At 40.1% G+C, this 18500-nt stretch overlaps 1 protein-coding gene across 2 annotated transcripts in view; it reads left to right on the forward strand.

Annotated features, from left to right (window-relative positions):
- plxna2 (plexin A2) overlaps positions 1-18500 on the forward strand; it is a 278376-nt gene that overhangs the window by 149443 nt on the left and 110433 nt on the right. For both annotated transcript variants that reach the window (XM_036141455.1, XM_012875562.3), the window contains exons 6-8: positions 6377-6500; positions 11332-11485; positions 15478-15574. In XM_036141455.1, the coding sequence (XP_035997348.1) occupies positions 6377-6500; positions 11332-11485; positions 15478-15574 (375 nt within the window). The remainder of the gene's footprint in view (positions 1-6376; positions 6501-11331; positions 11486-15477; positions 15575-18500) is intronic.

Below are 18500 nucleotides of genomic sequence, written 5' to 3' on the forward strand. Positions count from 1 at the left end.
TAAATACAACTTTTGTATGGTATTCAATAATAAAATGCCTTGCCTTTGGATCTTTCTTCAAATACAGGGTTTTAAAAAAAATCAGAGGCTTTTTGAGATGGGATATAATTACTGCAGCCTTCATTATATGCCCCACTGGTGAAGATCTTTGTAAAAAGCAGGAACATAGTTTATCACTGAAAATGTATTTAAAAATCCACCTTTAATTTGAGTATATATTTATTCTATGGTCACACAAAAGTACCATATTATTAAATTATTTTTTTTATATCACCAGTACCACATTTATTGGTACCACTAATAATTCATAATGTACGTCTTTTTGTAATTGAGCCCAACAGATCTAGGATTATTTGGTTTTTAATTGGTGACTTTTTGGTTCCCAGTAGTATAAATGCATGACATAGAGGATATTCTTAACCACTCTTTTAAAATGGAAAAGATGAGAGAATGTGACATTCCAGTGAGTCAGGTGTGTATTACTATTTATAGGTCAGGAAAAGCCTAGAGGAAAATAGCATTTTGAACAAATTAGCTGTAATCTATTATAAGGGCATCAACTAAAAGGTTCAAAACAACTGAAATTGTGCCAAACAAGGCTGGACCAGGACCTATTCCTTGACATATTTACAGTCTCAGATGTTTGTATCATCTCAGACTCCGAATTTATGTCGCACGTTTTTTTTTTTTAAAGAAGCAAAAGTGCCATGTTACATTTACCTAAACCTTCAACAAAATCAGCATGAATAGATTTGGAAAATAACATTTTCATCACTTTTAGCTGTGAGTTTTAACCCTGGTCGTTTCTTTAGAGCGCAGGATATAAAGGTGCAGCACATCATGTCAAAGCATTACACCGACATCTATCTGGGGATCTAGACCAGATTCTTTAAAAAATGAGGGTTGTTCATATTTACGGAGCTGACCTCTCCACCTGGTCATCAGCAGGACTCGCTAAAGCCACACGAATGGTCTAATTCCAGTATTTTAATTAGCTTAACAGCTCTTCACGGCTGTTCCTTCAAGCTGTTGTTGACTAAGATTACAAGATTACAATGAAAATGAGAACTTGTTTGATCAACAAAACATTTTATTGTGGTTCTTGGCTGCTTAGGGAACACCTTATGTATGGTAAGTGATTATATGCGACAGGTAAAAGAGAAGTTAAGAGTAATCCACTTCGCCATCTGTGCACAACATGCATAGCTTAGACGACCCGTAAACAAATGCATAATAAATCAACATTAAATAACAATTATAGAAATCAAGTTTTTATAGTTTCGTTTTATTTCTTTCCTTGCAGCTTGTTTTTCCTGATTATGTATTTATTTCAGGCGATATGTTGATCACAGTGCCACAGTACAAATTATGTCAAACATAACATCCCCTATAATTTAGCACTGGCAACAACAATTAGCCCAGCGGTGAAAATGGCTGCTTCAGTCCATTGTAAATGTGGGGCTGTGTATCTAATGGCCACCTCATCAGCTAAAGCCTCGGGTTAGCAGACAGAGGGAGCCCACATCCATCTTACCAATGGAGCCTAATGAGATATTGATCACAAACATGCAGTTCCATCAATATGTCTATAGATTCTTCGCACGTAGAGCTAGTACTCTGCAGCAGTATGTACAGTACATGTGGGCAGGTGACATAAAATACAGTTAAGGACTGTAAAATACCACTCTGTGTGTGTGTGTGTGTGTGTGTGTGTGTGTGTGTGTGTGTGTGTGTGTGTGTGTGTGTGTTACATGCTGCTGCTCTTTTTAAGAGGCTTCCATGCCTGCTCTGTTGCTGACTTTCTTTCCTTCGCCCTCTTCTTGTCTCTCCTCATACAAGACAGCTTATGGCGAGATGCAGAGCACTGAGCGCCGCTTCTCTGAGTAATTCTTTTTCTACTCTTCCCTCTTGAGCCCTCACTTTTACAGGACTTTGGGACTCCTGCCTACGTAGACTTTGTATATGAATGAACAGCTCAGTGTGTCTATATATAAACGACTCAGTTTACACCACGGTACTCACAATGAGATATTGGAGATGATGTGAATTGATTGTGGTCTTGCCATGCTCAGTCTGTCCAGTGGGCGCCGTCCTGCAGTGACATTATCAGTGAGAACAGTACGGTCACAGAGCTGAGGTTGTTGTGTTAACCCCAGCAAGAGTTCAGGACTGTGACCTGCATTCTTATGTGTTACCTGAACTATTAGCCTTAGGCTGTATCCTATCCTATTTTTAATTACTCCTCTTTTTCCCCATTGTTAATTACCTACTCCCTTTCCTTCCTCCTTTCATTATTCATCATCTCTTTTTCTTCTACTTTTCCCTTCCTCACATCCCTTCGTTCTTTACCTTTATTCATTCCTTTCTATAACTCCTTCTCTGATTGATTCTGCTTGTAAAGCACTTTGTGCAGCATGAGTTGTTGGAAATGTGCTATATAAATAAGTCTGACCTTGACCTTCTTGAATGTATCATATCGCTCATCCTTTTCTTCCCTTCAGTTCCCACCTTCCATTCTTGATTTCCTTTATCCTTTATGTTCCTTTTACTTTTGTTCATTTCTTCTTCAAGGTATACATATTCCTTGCACCCTTGTCATTTTCAGTTTCCCCTTCATTACATTCCTTCTTCCTTTATCATTATTTTTCCATCTATAGTTCCCTTTTTACCATATTTCTGATGTCTGACAACTGAGATGGGTCTAAATTATTACACCCCTTCTACCCTCCCAACATTATACATTTCTTAAAGGCAAACCATCTTCATTGGGTGCCAATTTTCCTCTCTGTATGGCCTTCTGTTTCTGTTACCTGTTAGGTGGGGGGTTATGGCTCACTTCTGTCCTCTCTTCCTGTTTTTAAACATAGTGTTCACAGCAAGAGCGGCAATCAAACAGGCCTTCACACTTTGCTGACATCCTCAGTCTTAAGGGAAGGAGAGAAAGCAGGGGAGGAGAAAAGAGATAGAAAAGCAAACATCTTTATCCATTGCCTTCTTTACCCTCCCCGCCCTCAAGCCTGGGGTGTGTGTGTGTGTGTGTGTGTGTGTGTGTGTGTGTGTGTGTGTGTGTGTGTGTGTGTGTGTGTGTGTGTGTGTGTGTGTGTGTGTGTGTGTGTGTGTACCTTTGTGGGGGATTAAGTGCAAGGTACTGTATGTAATTTTGTAAAAACAAGTATATCTGGATGCTGGATATTCAAGGCTATTTGTTGTTTTTCCAAGAGCTATGTTTTAATGTCTGTAAATTAGAATAAGATGCAAACCAAAGTCTGGTTTGGTGATACTTTTGTCAGTGTAGAAAGAGGTTTGCATAACTCCATTCTATTATGCAGTTGCCAATGTATACCAATCTGGGCTTCATCTGCACAGATAACTAAGAGCTCTGTAATAATAATTACTGCTACTCCCAGTCGTTTAATTTTCCACATTTTCTGCTCTTGCAACCACAAATGTTTGTATATTTCATTATAGGTTTATGTGGTAGAGCAACACAAAGTAGTCTATAATGGTGAATTGGAAGGATATTACCTAGTTATCAATGTTTTCTTTCTTTCTTTCTTTTTTCTTTTTTACAAACAAGGATCTGAAAAGTACGGACTTTGTACTCAGCCCCTTCACTCTGATACCCCTAAACTGTATCCAGTGCAACTGCTTGTTTTCAGATATCAGCTAATTAATAAATAGATCCCATCTGTTGGTGATTTAATCTCACTGGAACAGTTGTATTTAGCTGTTTTGTAAAGGTCTCAGAAGTTTTTCGGAGAACATTAGTGAACAAATCTTGAAGACAAATAACACGGCAGACAGGAGAGTGTGTAGAAGTTAAAAGCAGGTTTTGCACTTTTCAGTTCTTTATATGAAAATTAATGGAATATGACACAACTCCAACCCTACAAATGAATGGTCATAAACTGATTGGCCTGACAAGGGAGTTTAATCAGAGCGAATCCAAGGGACCAGTGTTAACTATGGGGTAGATGCAGATATCCACATCTCAGGTGTGGGATACTCTGTTGACTGGACCACTATTGGTTATACACTCCACAAATCTGGTGTTTTATAGAAGACTCTCAAAAAGAAAGTTTTGTTGAAAAAGCCTGAGGAAGTCCTTTCAGTATTTTACAACAGAAAATGTGGGAAACAAGGCTCACAAATGTGTCCTGGTTAGAGAGCAAAGTTTTGATCAAAGGATATGAATACTTTTTCAATGCAATGTACTACAGACCTCTACGTCAGCAGCAACTTGTTGAAAAAAGCCTGAGGAAGTCCTTTCAGTATTTTGCAACAGAAAATGTGGGAAACAAGGCTCACAAATGTGTCCTGGTTAGAGAGCAAAGTTTTGATCAAAGGATATGAATACTTTTTCAATGCACTCTACTACAGACCTCTACGTCAGCAGCAACTTCAGCACCATGGACAGGGGTTTGATGGAACAGCATCAGGGTCAAGTGCCTCTAAGCTTTTACTGGCAGGGGAAGAAATGTATTTACTTTTTATTACATGGAATGGACTGGATAAAGTGGATATGTGTGCACTGTCTTTGCTCGGTGACGTGACAGAGTGTGTCTAAGGACGCATGTGTGGAATGCGGTGATGAAACACTAAGCATCAGTGAGGAAACTGAGTGACAGGCCAGACCCAGACAGGAAGATAATAGATTGTACCGGGGTTGCTGAAGTGGAGGGGGTCAGTGGGGGGGAATATGAGGAAGGCAGGACTGTCGTCAACACACTGTGGCACACGCTTCAGCTAATGAGGGAGGCAAAGGGGTCAGCTTCTAACTACACAAAGATAATGACCGTCTCCAGAAACCATGGCAACAGCAGCCATCCTGCACATCTCCCACCCCTGCCGCCTTACCCCTCTCGCTGCGCTCTCATCTTACTTCACCCCACTGAAATCATTTTTTTTTTTTTAGAAAAAAAATTATGGAAAATCAATGCAGAGCTTTTTGTGCCTTAACAACAGGCCAGGTTTTGCATCTGTACCCCCACAGCCTTAGAGACATGCATAAAACATTGTGCCGCTGCCCACACCTGAAAGCGTATTAAGTATCATTTTCTGCTGCTATCGAGAATGTAAAAAAAAAAGAAGAGTAACACCTCGCCTAAGAAAAGGTATACTAATTTCAACTTGTGAAATAGCAAGAGAAAAGTGAAAGACGTAAGCAGATAATGGGGAGACAGACATAAGCTAAAACAGCAGAAATGGAGTCAAACGCTTTCACTGAACAGGAGAGAACTTTTTTTAAAAGTCACATTTAAAGGCAAAGAAAAAAATAATTACATAAGAACGGAGAGAATAAACCAGGTAATCATTTCTACATGTTTCCCAAAGGAATACTCTGCCTGAAAGTGTTTATGCATGTGCGTGACTTTATGTGTGCGTGTTCATGTGTGAGCTGTGCTGTGCCCGAGTCTACTTCAACTTCTGACAACATAATTACACAGAGAGACTCGGGATGAAGATGTAGCTTAGTCTGTCTATGCGAGACTGTGTGGTTAAGGAGCATGATACGAGCCCTAACACTCACCACCGCTCACACACTTGCAGCAGTACATTAGCACCATGGACAATGGCTGACCCATCAGGGTCCAATTAAAGCTGCTGTGACCAGTCAGCCAGTTAGCCAAACGCCAACACTGCCGGGTTGGTTGACGATAGAGTGCCTTTGGTGTAACGGTGTGGAAGGAGTACTCTGTTTTAATGGGAAGAAGGAGGCAGAGTTTTAATGAGGGATGTAGCTGTGTCGTTTGCTACTTGATACCCTGTCTGGCCATTAGTATCTCTTACGAGGAAGCACCTTGCAATTTGCACTAGTTAAGTCTGCAAAGTTGTTCTGTGATTGATGGATGAGATCTTGGTGCGTAGAGCATCATAGCTTGTCTAAGGACTGCAGAGTTGTGCAAAACGATTCATGCTTGCTTGAAAGAACTGCTTGAACTTTGTGGCGTTTTGTCATTTTACAAGCTATAAACTTCAGCGTATGTCACTGGGATTTTATGTGATAGATGAAGGAAATGTAAAGAATAATTGTGAAGTAAAGGGGAAACAAAAGTTTCTCAATGGTATTATTTTATTTATTTTTTTAACAAATTGAAATTGTGGGATGTGGGGTGCATTTGTAGTCACTCCTTTGAAACAATACTTTACTACCTACTTTTTCATCTAAAACTGTCAGTTTTTGGTTTTAATGGAACCTTTTAACTTCTTTACCCCTTTACCCTTATCCATGTCTATGGGTAAAGGGGTAAAGAATGCTCAAATGCTTTCACAATTTTCTTTTCTTACTCTTATCTATTCACTTGTAGTGTCAAAAGGTAATTAAATAAACAAATGTCTTTCTTTCTTTGTCTGCTGTTCCTTTTTGCCCATCCAGATGCTCTCAGAGGAATTGGTGTGAGCGTGCAGATGAGCCATATCGTTTCGCTGCCTCTCTCAACCAGTGTGTGAAGGCCACCGTCTATCCCGACAGCATTGCAGTGTCAGAGCCTAGCGTGCCTGTAAGTTTACTCAAATTTTTCTATACGCTGTGCAAAAAATAACTAGAAAAAATGGTGCACCTGACACAATGAATGTAAAAGAGTTCACTTGGTCCTGATTGTGGCTGATGCATAAACATTAGATGGGAAGGTTTTGTAAAGAGATTCACGTGGGTGTTTCAGGCATGCATATGTTCATTTCTTTTGGAGCAGTCAATATTTGTGCCAAGATATGTTTGAGTGGGAGAGTGTGTAGGCGGTAAAGTTGCCGGAGTGCAGCAGAGTACAGTACATTATTTCCACATGGACTGATTCTAAACTGCCAGAGATCAGCAGTGAAAGTTGTGGAGAACGCTCTTCATCTTTAGTCAGAACTCTGATACATACTTTGGCTTTATAAGCCCACACTGGCTAAGGGTCATTTTCTTCTCCCCATTTACAGATTGATTTACTTTCAGTAGCTGTGGGATATTAAAAAATGTTAAATTTATGTGGACTCTGGAAGCTTTTCTTCTCAGAGTTGCTGCATTCCATACTTTCTGAATTTTTCAAACATTTTCTCAGCACTTTTTAACCAAGTTTGTAAAGTTCTATAAAGCTCTTTCAGTTTCGGTACTTTGTGCAAAAATAGCCTTGGTGTCTGTCATCTGGCTCCTCTACCCTGAACACCTGAATGAAAATAAGTTTTCTTATGATGCTGACTATAAATGTGGCGAGCCCTGACTATCAGCCTTAAAGTCCCAGAATCCCTAAGTCTTCTGGATCTTCAGACACTATACAGCAGTAACTTTTGCAGTGATATCCCATACTATTCCCAGTTGATATCCCATAGTCTATATTCCTGAGCAATCCCAGAAAATGGTACTTTAGAAAACTGGTAACAGATTGCCATGTGTGAAGATGTTTCTATCAGTAAATAATCATTAATCTAGATTTATTATTGTTACAGTCTGTAAAATCACCTGATTATATGTGAGTTGTAACCAAAAATAATAATCCCGTTGAGTTTCCTCCTCTAGGCACCAGCATGTGAAGCGGAGAGGAAGTCAGTAGTTTAGATTTATTTTTCCCCTTTTTTAGCAGACTTTCTTTGTCAGCAACTGACTGTCTGCCTCTCTGTTCATCCGCCCATCCATCCATCTGTTTTAGGTGTTGATTTACAACTTGGAAAATGTCTAATCCCTGATATAATCCAAGCCACGATGTTTATTTGACTGTCAAGCTCCTCGGCCATCTAGTCGAATATGGCATGTCCAATTTTAAACAGCGAGTGGCAGCCTATTAGTGTAGAGTCAGAGAAATTCTCTTTATCATATGAACTAACATAATGCTAATTTTACCGCATCTGCTGCCACTACGCTGTACTTGCGAGACACCTCAGCGACAGTATACATTCTGCTTGAAGGTTGTTGCTTCCTGTCTTGGCTCAAAAACAGACTGCTGTGTGTGGAATTTTACTTCCAAGAACTTTATTACTAGTATCCCATTAAAACTAGACCTTGTGTTTTTTTTTTTTTTTGTTTGTTTTTTTATCCCGATGGGTAATGCGTGGCAGATGTGCTTGAAATCAAAGAGCTTTAAATCACTTTAGCTGTTTTCTTGTTGGTTACACGTCTAAATGTGAAACACTTTGATGAATCATTGCTCTTGAAAAACAGTATAAATAATTTACAAACACATACATTTCTGTATTCCTTTTGCCATTTTGCTTTCTGAAAGCTAGAGAGACTGGACTTGCAGAGTGAATTTAATAAAAATGATCACATACCTATAAATATCTACTTGAACCAGCTTATAAGTATCTTGGTTTCTTTTTATTGAGTGATGGCAAACTGGGGTGGGAGATGGATTAACTGGCACAACGGTTTCTGCAGTGACAGCAAACTCTCACCAGCCACCCTGTGAGGTAAAGCTATTAGGGATAACGTGAGGAACTCCATCCTTTGGGGGGGGGAGCACGGACCTGAGCCACTGCGTCTCTGCATTTAAAAGCATGTGGACTCAGGAGGCTTTCTTCGCAAAGTTGCTGGTGGGTCTGACCGGGATGCTTCATGGACACCTCACTTGGGATTTTTTCTTGCCATGTCCCACGGGTAGAAGAGCGTGAACAACACCCCCTAATTATGCTAGAAGGACTACATATCCCTTCTGGGCTGCCCCAGAATGAGCTGCAAAGTGGCACTGGGGAGAGAGACGTCTGGGTTTTCCTCTTTGACATGTTTCCCTTGCGGTCCAATCTTGGATAAGCGGAAGACGATGGATGGATGGATGGATGGATGGATGGATGGATGGATGGATGGATGGATGGATGGATGGATGGATGGATGGATGGATGGATGGATGTTAAGACAAATATGGACTCTGCCTTCTTCTAGGTGAAGACAACTTTCTGAAGTTCAAGCTGAGCATCAGAATTGGGAATAATGGGAATTTAAATGACACAAGTGTTGTTGTACTTCAGAAACTGCTGTTGTTTTGTGCGCAGCTACCTCTCGGGTTTACAGAGATTGTCCACCCCCCCAAAAAAAAACAAAAAACAGAAGATATCCAGTGAAGACAGAGCATCCACGGGGAAATTGGGCAGACTCTTTTAAGATGATGGAGAGGCCACAGTAAAAGAATGCTGAATATCACCCCTGAACACATGAGGTGTCAAATCTCGAAACGGATTGCTGTATTTTATCAGTAATTTAGGCTGCCGGTTGTCGTGTAATGGTGTGGGGGATATTTTTTATGCTACACTTTGAGCTCCTTTGCATCAATTCAGTATAATTTAAATGCCACACCCTTCAAGACTGTTGTTACTGTCCATGTCCATCCCTCTTTAACCACATCCTCTGGTGGCTTCTTCCAGCCTGATAATGCACCACGTCGCAGAGTTCAAATCATCTCAAACAATTTTTTTTTTAAAGATGCTATCAGATTCACTATAATGGAATAGCCTCCACAGTCACTGGATCTCAATCCAGCGTAGCACCATTGCAGATGGTAAGAACAGCAAATTAGCATTAGCCAACAAATCTGCAGCAGTTGTGTGACACTTTCATGTCAGTATGGACCCCTTATTTAATCTGTGCCACAGAGCTTTAAGGTAGATCTAAAAGCAAAATGGGGTCTAACCAGGTAGCAAGGTGTACCTTTATAAAGCGGCATGTGGCTGTAAGCTCAGGTTTAAGCTACAGCTGTTTTAAATCGTTTGAATGCAGCTTCAATGCCCTGGTTCCAAGCCCAACACTTCTCGACAGCTAAAAATAGACATTGCATCATCCTTTGTTCGTGTCTTTTTAGTTAAACTCAGCTGACATTACCCTTCTGGCCACTTTACAGAATGGCAGTTTACTCTATTAGTCACTTCCTACCTGTCAGCCACACCTGCTGCAGGGTCATCTCACCTAACCAACGAGAGCAAACGGCCATCGCCATGACAACACAGACTCCTCATATGGGTTTCGGGACAGATACAGAAGCAGTGGAGAGGGAAAATAAAAAAAAAATCTAAATTATGCTCGCTAAAAAAAAAAATCTACCATCAATTATGTTGGATGCTGCCAAGCTGCAAAAAACACCCACCACAAGCATCATCGGGGAGAGCAGGAGAACAAAAAAGAGCAATAGCTTAAAACACTCGGAGGCATGCGTTTACTTTCTGCCACTTTGTGTGTAAAACGTTGTGCACGGGCACATTTTTGGAGTGTTTATCCGTATATGCGTGTACGCACATGACAACGATGAGAGCTAATTAATGTGAGAGGTTGCTCGGGAAATCCGAAATTGAACAAAAGACATTGATTGCTGTGATTGCTGTAATCAAGGATCTCTCTGACACCTCGCGGGGAAGCAACACAAACATGGGCAAAGTAAAACAGGGGGAAGACAAGAGGTCCTCAGCAGAAAAAGGGAAATCATCCCTCCTCTCAACGGGCGTCAGAGTAAGGCAGTTAACGAGAGAGGCAGTGCAATCCACCGCTGAGGTAGTCTTCATGAGGGGACCTGCAGTTAGGCTGCTCGGCTGCCTCGCCCACCCCGCCGACCCCGCGGTGTTTACCAAGAGGCAAATAAAGCAACGGTAAACTTCGAGAGCTTTCGCCCAAAAATAACAACTAATAAAAATCGAGGCTGTGAAATGCCATGGTGATAATTATCCACGCTGTCTCTCTTGGCTGGAGAGCCAGATCACACACCCTGTGCTGAGCGCATTTATTTATAGATGGAGCCGCTGAAAAGTCCAGCCCCAGTGTCACTGCTCTCCAGAGGGGGACTTCAAAGGCCTGCGTGCATATGCATGTACAAGCTTTATTGTATATGAAATAACATTCTCGTGGTATATGTCTTTTTTTCCCTCGCAGCTCATAAATTCAAGGGGCTTAGAATAGAGAGCAGTACATCAAAATTAATTTACAGTCGCAGATTTATTTATTTTTCTTTAGTTTTCATGCATTTATTCGTAACATCAGCGTATACCTCATAAATAATGTTCTCTGCTGGCAAATGGAGGTGCAGTATCTAAATCCAGTCTTATTTTCTCTGATACGCAGCCTTAAAGTCCCAGAAACAATATATGGCAACGCGGATTGGCAGCTTAGCCGACAGCGCCGTGTTCTTCTCTATCCTTCTGTTTGAAGCTTACGCAGCTGCACTCAAGCCACTACATTTCTTCAAAATTTCGGCCCAGACTTTCTTGTCTCCTAAACAACCACACAATCTTAACCTTGGTTGGTTTTCCTTCCGTATTCCCTTAATATTTATCAAGAAATAGGCTTTTTTCTCGTGTGTGAAAATGTTTTTTTAGCAGATTTGATGAGTGTGCAGACTGGTCACCAAGTAACGAGCGTTCTCCCTGTCACGTGTGCAGCTGCTGGTGAAGGTGAGCGATGTCCCAGACCTTTCTGTGGGCATCACCTGCTCCTTTGGCAACCTGACGGAGATTGAGGGGCAGGTAAACGGCAACCAAATACTCTGCGTGTCTCCTGCCGCGAAGGACGTCCCGCTCATACCGACGGACCAAGGTAGATACAAAACCTTTATCTGACTTATTTTTTTTTATATTTGAAAGAAATAATCTGCCTCCAAGCTGCCTTTGCTATTTGCACTTGCGTTATTGATAATATTGATGATGTGATATAAAACCCTGATAAGACTGCCCATATCCTGGTGTCCTGCCCTGTCTATTGGAATTTGGAAATGCCTTCATCATAGCTGTCAGTGCATCATATAGATATTAAAGCCTTAGGGCTCAGGCTGAGCCTCTGTGCTATAAGGTGAAAAACTCATTTCTCAAAAACAAAACAAAAAAAACTACAACTGGTCATTACTGCTGTTACCTCGCCATGAGTCAAACTTCTTTTCCAGTTCTTCTCAAGGATAGCTGACGAGGCTGCAGTCCAGACAAATTGGGTGTGTGTAGGGATCTTGTTTTGCTCCTAACCACATTCCTAAACCACACCGTGTGCAGTGGAGGGTTCTCTATTTCTGTACATTCTTAGGTTCCCCTGCAGATGGAGAAAATACCGCTGCTGCTCCACAATCTTGCCTAAACCTTTAGCACTTTGAGACTGATCAGGGAAGTAAAATGGTGCTCTAGTGTCATCTATGTAGTGAATGTCATTCCTCTATCAACGTTGTATGTTTTCCGTGCTTATCGTTGAAGCAAATTTTACTTATACAGCACATTTCTGGGCTGTATCGTAAAAAAGAGCATAAAAAACGCAAAAGATAAAAGCGTAAACGAAGAGATAAAAACAGTACGCGCGTGACATTATGCAGCATGCAACTGCTTAAAAGAATCAACTGAATCAAGACAGCATAAAGATGAAAGTAACACATTCTACCATCTTTATTCAGCTGTGCGTCGACTGTTCATCTGCACGCTCACACTGATAAATCTGTAGGGATCCATAACCTTAGCCTAAACTGGAGGCTTTTTAATCTAACAATCACCCGTGGATTTAGGAGCCTATTAAAATCATATATACGTCTTTATATATAACAAAATATACCAAGAGTTTGTCCTGATATTGATTACTTAGTCCTTTTTGAGCCTGCAAATAATTTTGCTCCTGGTGCGATAGGCATTCATTAACATTGTTGCGGCGTCTGCTGGTAATACTGCGGCGCTATCAGAAAGCAGGATGGCAACGATTGATGCAGCTGCTGTAAGAGGCAGCAGACCTTCCTGCAATGCCTCGCAGTAAAGTGACAGCTCAGCGTAGTCAAAGACCAACACAGGGTCAGCGTTACTTAACCTCTTTTTTATATACTTAGGAATCAATACATCACAAGTGTGTATATATATTTGTATATATTTGTAAGTATGATTATAAACGTAAGCATATGATTGTATTTAAAACAAAAAATAAATATTTCCCTTTATATTCCCACAAAGGGGAATTTTGTTTATGCGTTATAACGTTGTATATATATGTATGTGGGCTCCATTGACTCTCCTTGTTTACCCTTTGCGTGCGTGCGCAATATCATACGTCTGATCACATGGTGTTGTTATGCGAAACATGCACAACAGCTTATTAAAGTATAATAGGCCAACATGGTACAATAATCTATTCAGAAAATCTCTGTTTGCACCCAGAGAGATTTGGAGGTTCAGGTTCAGGTTCTCTACCTTGTGATCTGCCTGCAGGTGATAAAATTAGTTCTGCCATTTAGCTAACATGGATGGGCGAAGAACAAGCTTCATTTCAGAGCACAGTTAAAGGCATCAACTGAGAAATCAAGGATGGATTACTATTATCAGTGACACTACATGGATTTTGCAATAACAAACACGCCTTGAATAATTATAGATTTAGCCGTGGATGAAGAAAAAGGGAAATGATCAGATCAACAAACATTTAATCAGATCTTAATAAGTGGGATTGTCGCTTGAATTGCTGTTATGCATCAAAGCAAAAAGAAGGCTTTTAGTCTTTGAATAAAGATTGTTGTAGCAATTCTAGAAACATAACTAACATATAAATAGTTTTTTTCCCCAGTTAATCCAACAAGCTATAGGATGGAGAAATATACAGTATGAATGTTAAAACCTGTCATTCAGCAGTAAAATTCTGATTTTTCCGGTCAAGATAGCTCCAATGTTAAAAAGTAAACATGCTGAATAATAGATTAAAATCAGATTGTGGAAATCACTCAGTGTTCGAGATGGCTTGGTGATTCCCCGCCTTCTTTGAGTAAATGACAGCGCTGTTTGCCCCAAACTCCCAGCGGAGACGGTGCATCAGGCTCTAATATAATTGTTCTCCCTCAGGTAAATGTCAGCCAGTCCTCCTGTTAAGTCCCACCATCATCCAACCAGCTATCCATCCGGCTGTTTACGCCTCCATTTTCCCCGCTTCATCCATTCCCCAGGGGGCCCCCTCCGTCTTCTGTCCCTTTAGCGAATCTTTCCAGACACTGCATGACAACACTGATTGTGCAGCGGCGATGACCTGAGGGGGAAATATGACAAGAGTAGAGGAACAGAGAACAGGAAGCAAGACTAAAATGGGAGCAGAGGAATGCATAATAAAGAACAAAGCAAAGATTAAAAAAAAAAGTACTAAAGGAGGGCAGACCATGAGGCCAGTGGAAAACTGTGAGGACACTGCACTCATTAAAGAAAATAACTGGTCCTCTTTTCCACTAAGGATAACGCTGTGAGAGAAGGCTATAGTAGTAGTAGTAGTACCATGAAGAAGACCTTCGTATCTTCTTGTCAGATCCTTAGAGGCCAATGTGTGGTGTTAGATTTCTTCCTTGTGGCTGCTGTTTAGACTTGTGTGAAACAAATCCTGATTCCCAACAGGTGCTGTAGCGAGAACAGAGCGCGGAAGGTTACTGAAGCCTCCCACACAGTAAATATCATCTGAAGTTCAGGCTCATAAAAAACATCCACATATTTATGAAGCCTATAAGATTGATTGTGAGCCATAGGAGCAAAGAAAAGCTCTGTTTATCGTGATGCAGGTAAAGAAATTTACATGTAGCTAAATAGTTCTGTTCAAAGCTGAGATTGTACATCTATAAGCTCGTGCCACAGAAATAGAGATGAGATTCAGACGTTGGATTGTAGACCAGTAAGGTGTTTCTTTATTAATGAAAATAGTGCCTAATTTATCACTTATGTACACAAGATTTACTGTATTTCTAAAGTTGCCCACTTTTGGATCATTGTCCTTGCAATAGGAATTATACTTTTGTACGAAATCTTCCCAAAAATACAGGGAAGAGACGTGTCCTTAGACTGTAATGTATTTTGAGTGGGAATCTTCATGCATGAGTCTGGATCTAAAGGGTGTTTTTACTTCATAACTTCTGCAAAAGCAAAACAGGAATAATAAAATCAAGCCATCTGCTGCTCATGGCTCCAAACGGGTTTCCAAAGGATCTACTGCTCTCAAACATCACACATTTGCTTCAACCATTGGATCCTGTGTCATGTTGATTGTTTAGAGGAGGCAAATCAATGATTAAAAAAAAGGCTAGAATCACCATGGCAACCACTGACTTTGTATATACTAATGGTGCCCCTGACAGGAAAAGTAATGTGCACATGCTCTGCATAATAAGAGTTTATAGGGGAGATTAAAACAGAACCTACTTAAACCCCTGTGCTTTTAACAAAATGGAAACTGGTTTGTATGCTTTCAAAACAAAAATGAAAAAAAATATTCTTTATTCAAATTTTGAGATTCAGATTCTGACACATGTCTATGTATGCATGTATATGCGTGTGTATATATATATATATATATATATATATATATATATATATATATATATATATATATATATATATATATATATATATATATATATATATATATATATATATATATATATATATATATGCACCAGCACCCCTTGCAACCCCAATAGGGATAAGTGTGTTGGAAAACGGTTGGATGGAGATAGATAGATGTATGTATATTGAATGCATATGTGTTTGTGTGTGTTACAAATTTCCATTGACTGTAACTTTTTGAAATGATTTGCCCTCTTTCAGACTGGTCAGGTGTTGAGCTGAGGCTTAACTCTAAGGAGACTGGTCAGATGCTCATCAGCACCGAGATCAAGTTTTACAACTGTAGTGTCCACCAGCTGTAAGTATCGTGCTCTATTTCAATCCCTTTCCCAAAAACCTTTCCCAAAACATGCCACCGAAAAGCTGGAAATCAATGCTCTGGATTCTAATTTCAGTTTAGCCTTCATCTCGTCCTGCCAATCCTCTAAAAATAACCTCAGTAAAGCTAATGTAGTATGATCTCTTGTTGCTCCTCGTGCCCCACTGTTCTGCATTGTTATGCTAATGAAGCTTTCTTTCTCAAACATGCTGATACAACACCCACAGCTCTCAGTGTAACGGGCCTTCAGAAGAGAATTTTATGCCCATTTTCATGCTGTGTCCGTCCCTGATTGATTGATGTTGCGTCGAATCCCTGGTTCGGAGATCTCAGAGTCGGCGCTGCCTTTGCAATTGTTCACGTTATTCCACTGAGGCAGACTCTGTTTGTACAAGATCTAAAGGCCTCTCTGACTCGGTGAAATGGAAAGATGAGGCAGTAGAGTAAGGCTGGTGGAGCAGTGCTGCAGAAATGATAGCATGTCATATTATCCTTTGACTACCCCCTTGACATTAAAACAAAATGTTTTAGCCACTGGGCAGTGCTGCTCTGAGTCCCTCTCTTCTTCCATTTCTTCTCCTGCTGCCCAAAAACCCTATCGGGGTGGCACAGACTGGAATTACCAGCTCTCTCTCAGCGCTGTTAAACAGGAATGACAAACACAGTTGCACACATAGTCACACACACTCAAAAGCTCAGAGACAGATGCATACACTTGAAAAGGGCACAGGCTCGTCTTTGCATGCCTTGATGCCAAGTCCTGCTCCCCCTTTCCGTCCCTTTTACACACATGTTCGGCTCTCAGTTTGCCTGAAGGTGAAAACACCCTATTCTTCCAGCTTAGCCTGCTTGCCAGAGGTTCCTCCCATGCTTTTGCACCAATGAATATTTAACAAAAAGCAAGTGTGCCTAACTCAACCTTGTCAGTGAGAGTCAAAGCAAACTGACACTAAACCGTGGTCGTTGAACAACTGTTCATAAATACGTACGATGGCAAAGGACATCACAGTCAATTAAAATGGGTGTCTTTGCTGCAACATTCAAAAAGCTAAATTTCTTTTAGCTTTATACAGTATGTTAAAACAATCAAGAAACAATGAAAAGTACAGATGATTACAGATAAAACATAAAGCACAATTCTCTGCCACTTATTGATTTTTAGATAAATACAGATAAAGTAATCCTGTGTTATATTTGATTAATTAATACTGATTAAATCAAGTAATTAAAACATTTTTAATTACAACTCAAAAGCAACATTCACAGTTTTCACATAAAAAATAAAAGTTTCATGAAACTTAAACAACCATTTTATAGTAAAGTATTTTGGATTTTTTTTTACATATATCCTGCAGTGTAGCACTAAGAATTGCGGTCTTATTGCCAAAGAGAGCCCATCAGATTTTTATTTCACAAGTGGAGGATTACTGCTTTCGCCATAGTGCTCTGCTTGAATTATATATGCATAAAGCTTTATTAGATTTTATTCTGGGACTATTTCATGTTCAATGGACACAAAAACAGGAAGGTAGAAGAGAAAAAGAAGAGAAAGGGAGGGATGAGACGGACATGCTTAAAGGGAGAAAAGGTGAAAGAATAGAGGCAAGGAAAGGGAGAGAGCAAGATAGCATCCTTGGAGTCTGCTTCTACACCTGCAAAGAAAGATATAAAAACAGCAAAACCAACCGATAAGAAGTATTACAGGTGCAAACAACCAATGCCTTGATACCGTCACTGAAGAATACACGATATCATTTAATACGGGATGTATAAAGTGACAGCTAAAGATAATAATAGGAGTTTTTTTGTATTGAACTGAGTCTGTAAGCACCTGAATCCAAGCACCTGTAGGTGTTTGCAAGAGTGCACTTGTGTGTAAGGTTTATCCATGAAGAAAATGCTCAATAGTGGTTGTGAGGAGTCAAACAATACTTGTAGTTAGTGAAAACACAGATTAATTTAATAAAATAATGTGCATGGTTTATAATACAGCTTAGTAGCCCATGCACTCATAAATAGGCTGTGTTTTAAAACCAGCCTCATAGAACACAGTTGTATGGCTCACTGAGAATGTGGCTGGCCAAAACCAAGACCAATATAATTTTTGCAAGTACATAAAACTACACAAAGGTAACTTTAGTGATTCTACTTACTTGCTGATTTTATCTTTCTATAAAGCAACCCTACTTCATCTCTTTTACCACATTGGCTGATTGTACAACGCTGTCTCAGCAGAAAAACAAACCCCTCCATACTTTTAGTTGCCAGTAGTGGTTGGTGACTCTTTTAGTGTCAGAATAAGGTAGATTCTACAGAATGTACACTGTCTGATCCTTGCATTACGTCTTAACATCAGCTAGAGTTGAGCATAAAATAGCAAATCAAGAAGGCTTGATTGTTTGTGTGGAGTAAAAGCTGTAAAACTCTTGCCATTGCTGCTTTAGCTTCCTCAAAAACCTGATGTGCAAGATCCCAAGAAATACAGTTTGCATTGTGGCAAACCAGAAGATATCAAATGAATCAATCGTGGTTAAGTGTTTACGCTACAGACCGCTTTTCTCAAATACAACCCCCCCTCCTGCAGAGAACAAATATTAAATGTAACCCACTGCAGCTGAATCGGGTTTGCTTTATGTGCTTACACAATAACTGGTGTTCTGCCTGCAGTTATGTTCTCAATTTAAAAGCCTGGCTAGAATTTGTCTATGCTCTGTTCAATTCTTATACACATTGTCTCTTGCTAGCATCCTCCTCCCTCTGTGTATTGTTGAAAATCAGTAATAATAAGTGCTGTTCAACGTTTATTATTTCCCACATAATCACTGAACTGGATTTCCATAAAGAATCTTTTATTTGCAGTCACAATGCTCTGAGCAACCTTACAAACCCTGCAGCCAAGCATGGA

Source organism: Fundulus heteroclitus, chromosome 1 (genome assembly GCF_011125445.2).
Source record: "Fundulus heteroclitus isolate FHET01 chromosome 1, MU-UCD_Fhet_4.1, whole genome shotgun sequence".
Taxonomy (NCBI): Eukaryota; Metazoa; Chordata; class Actinopteri; order Cyprinodontiformes; family Fundulidae; genus Fundulus; species Fundulus heteroclitus.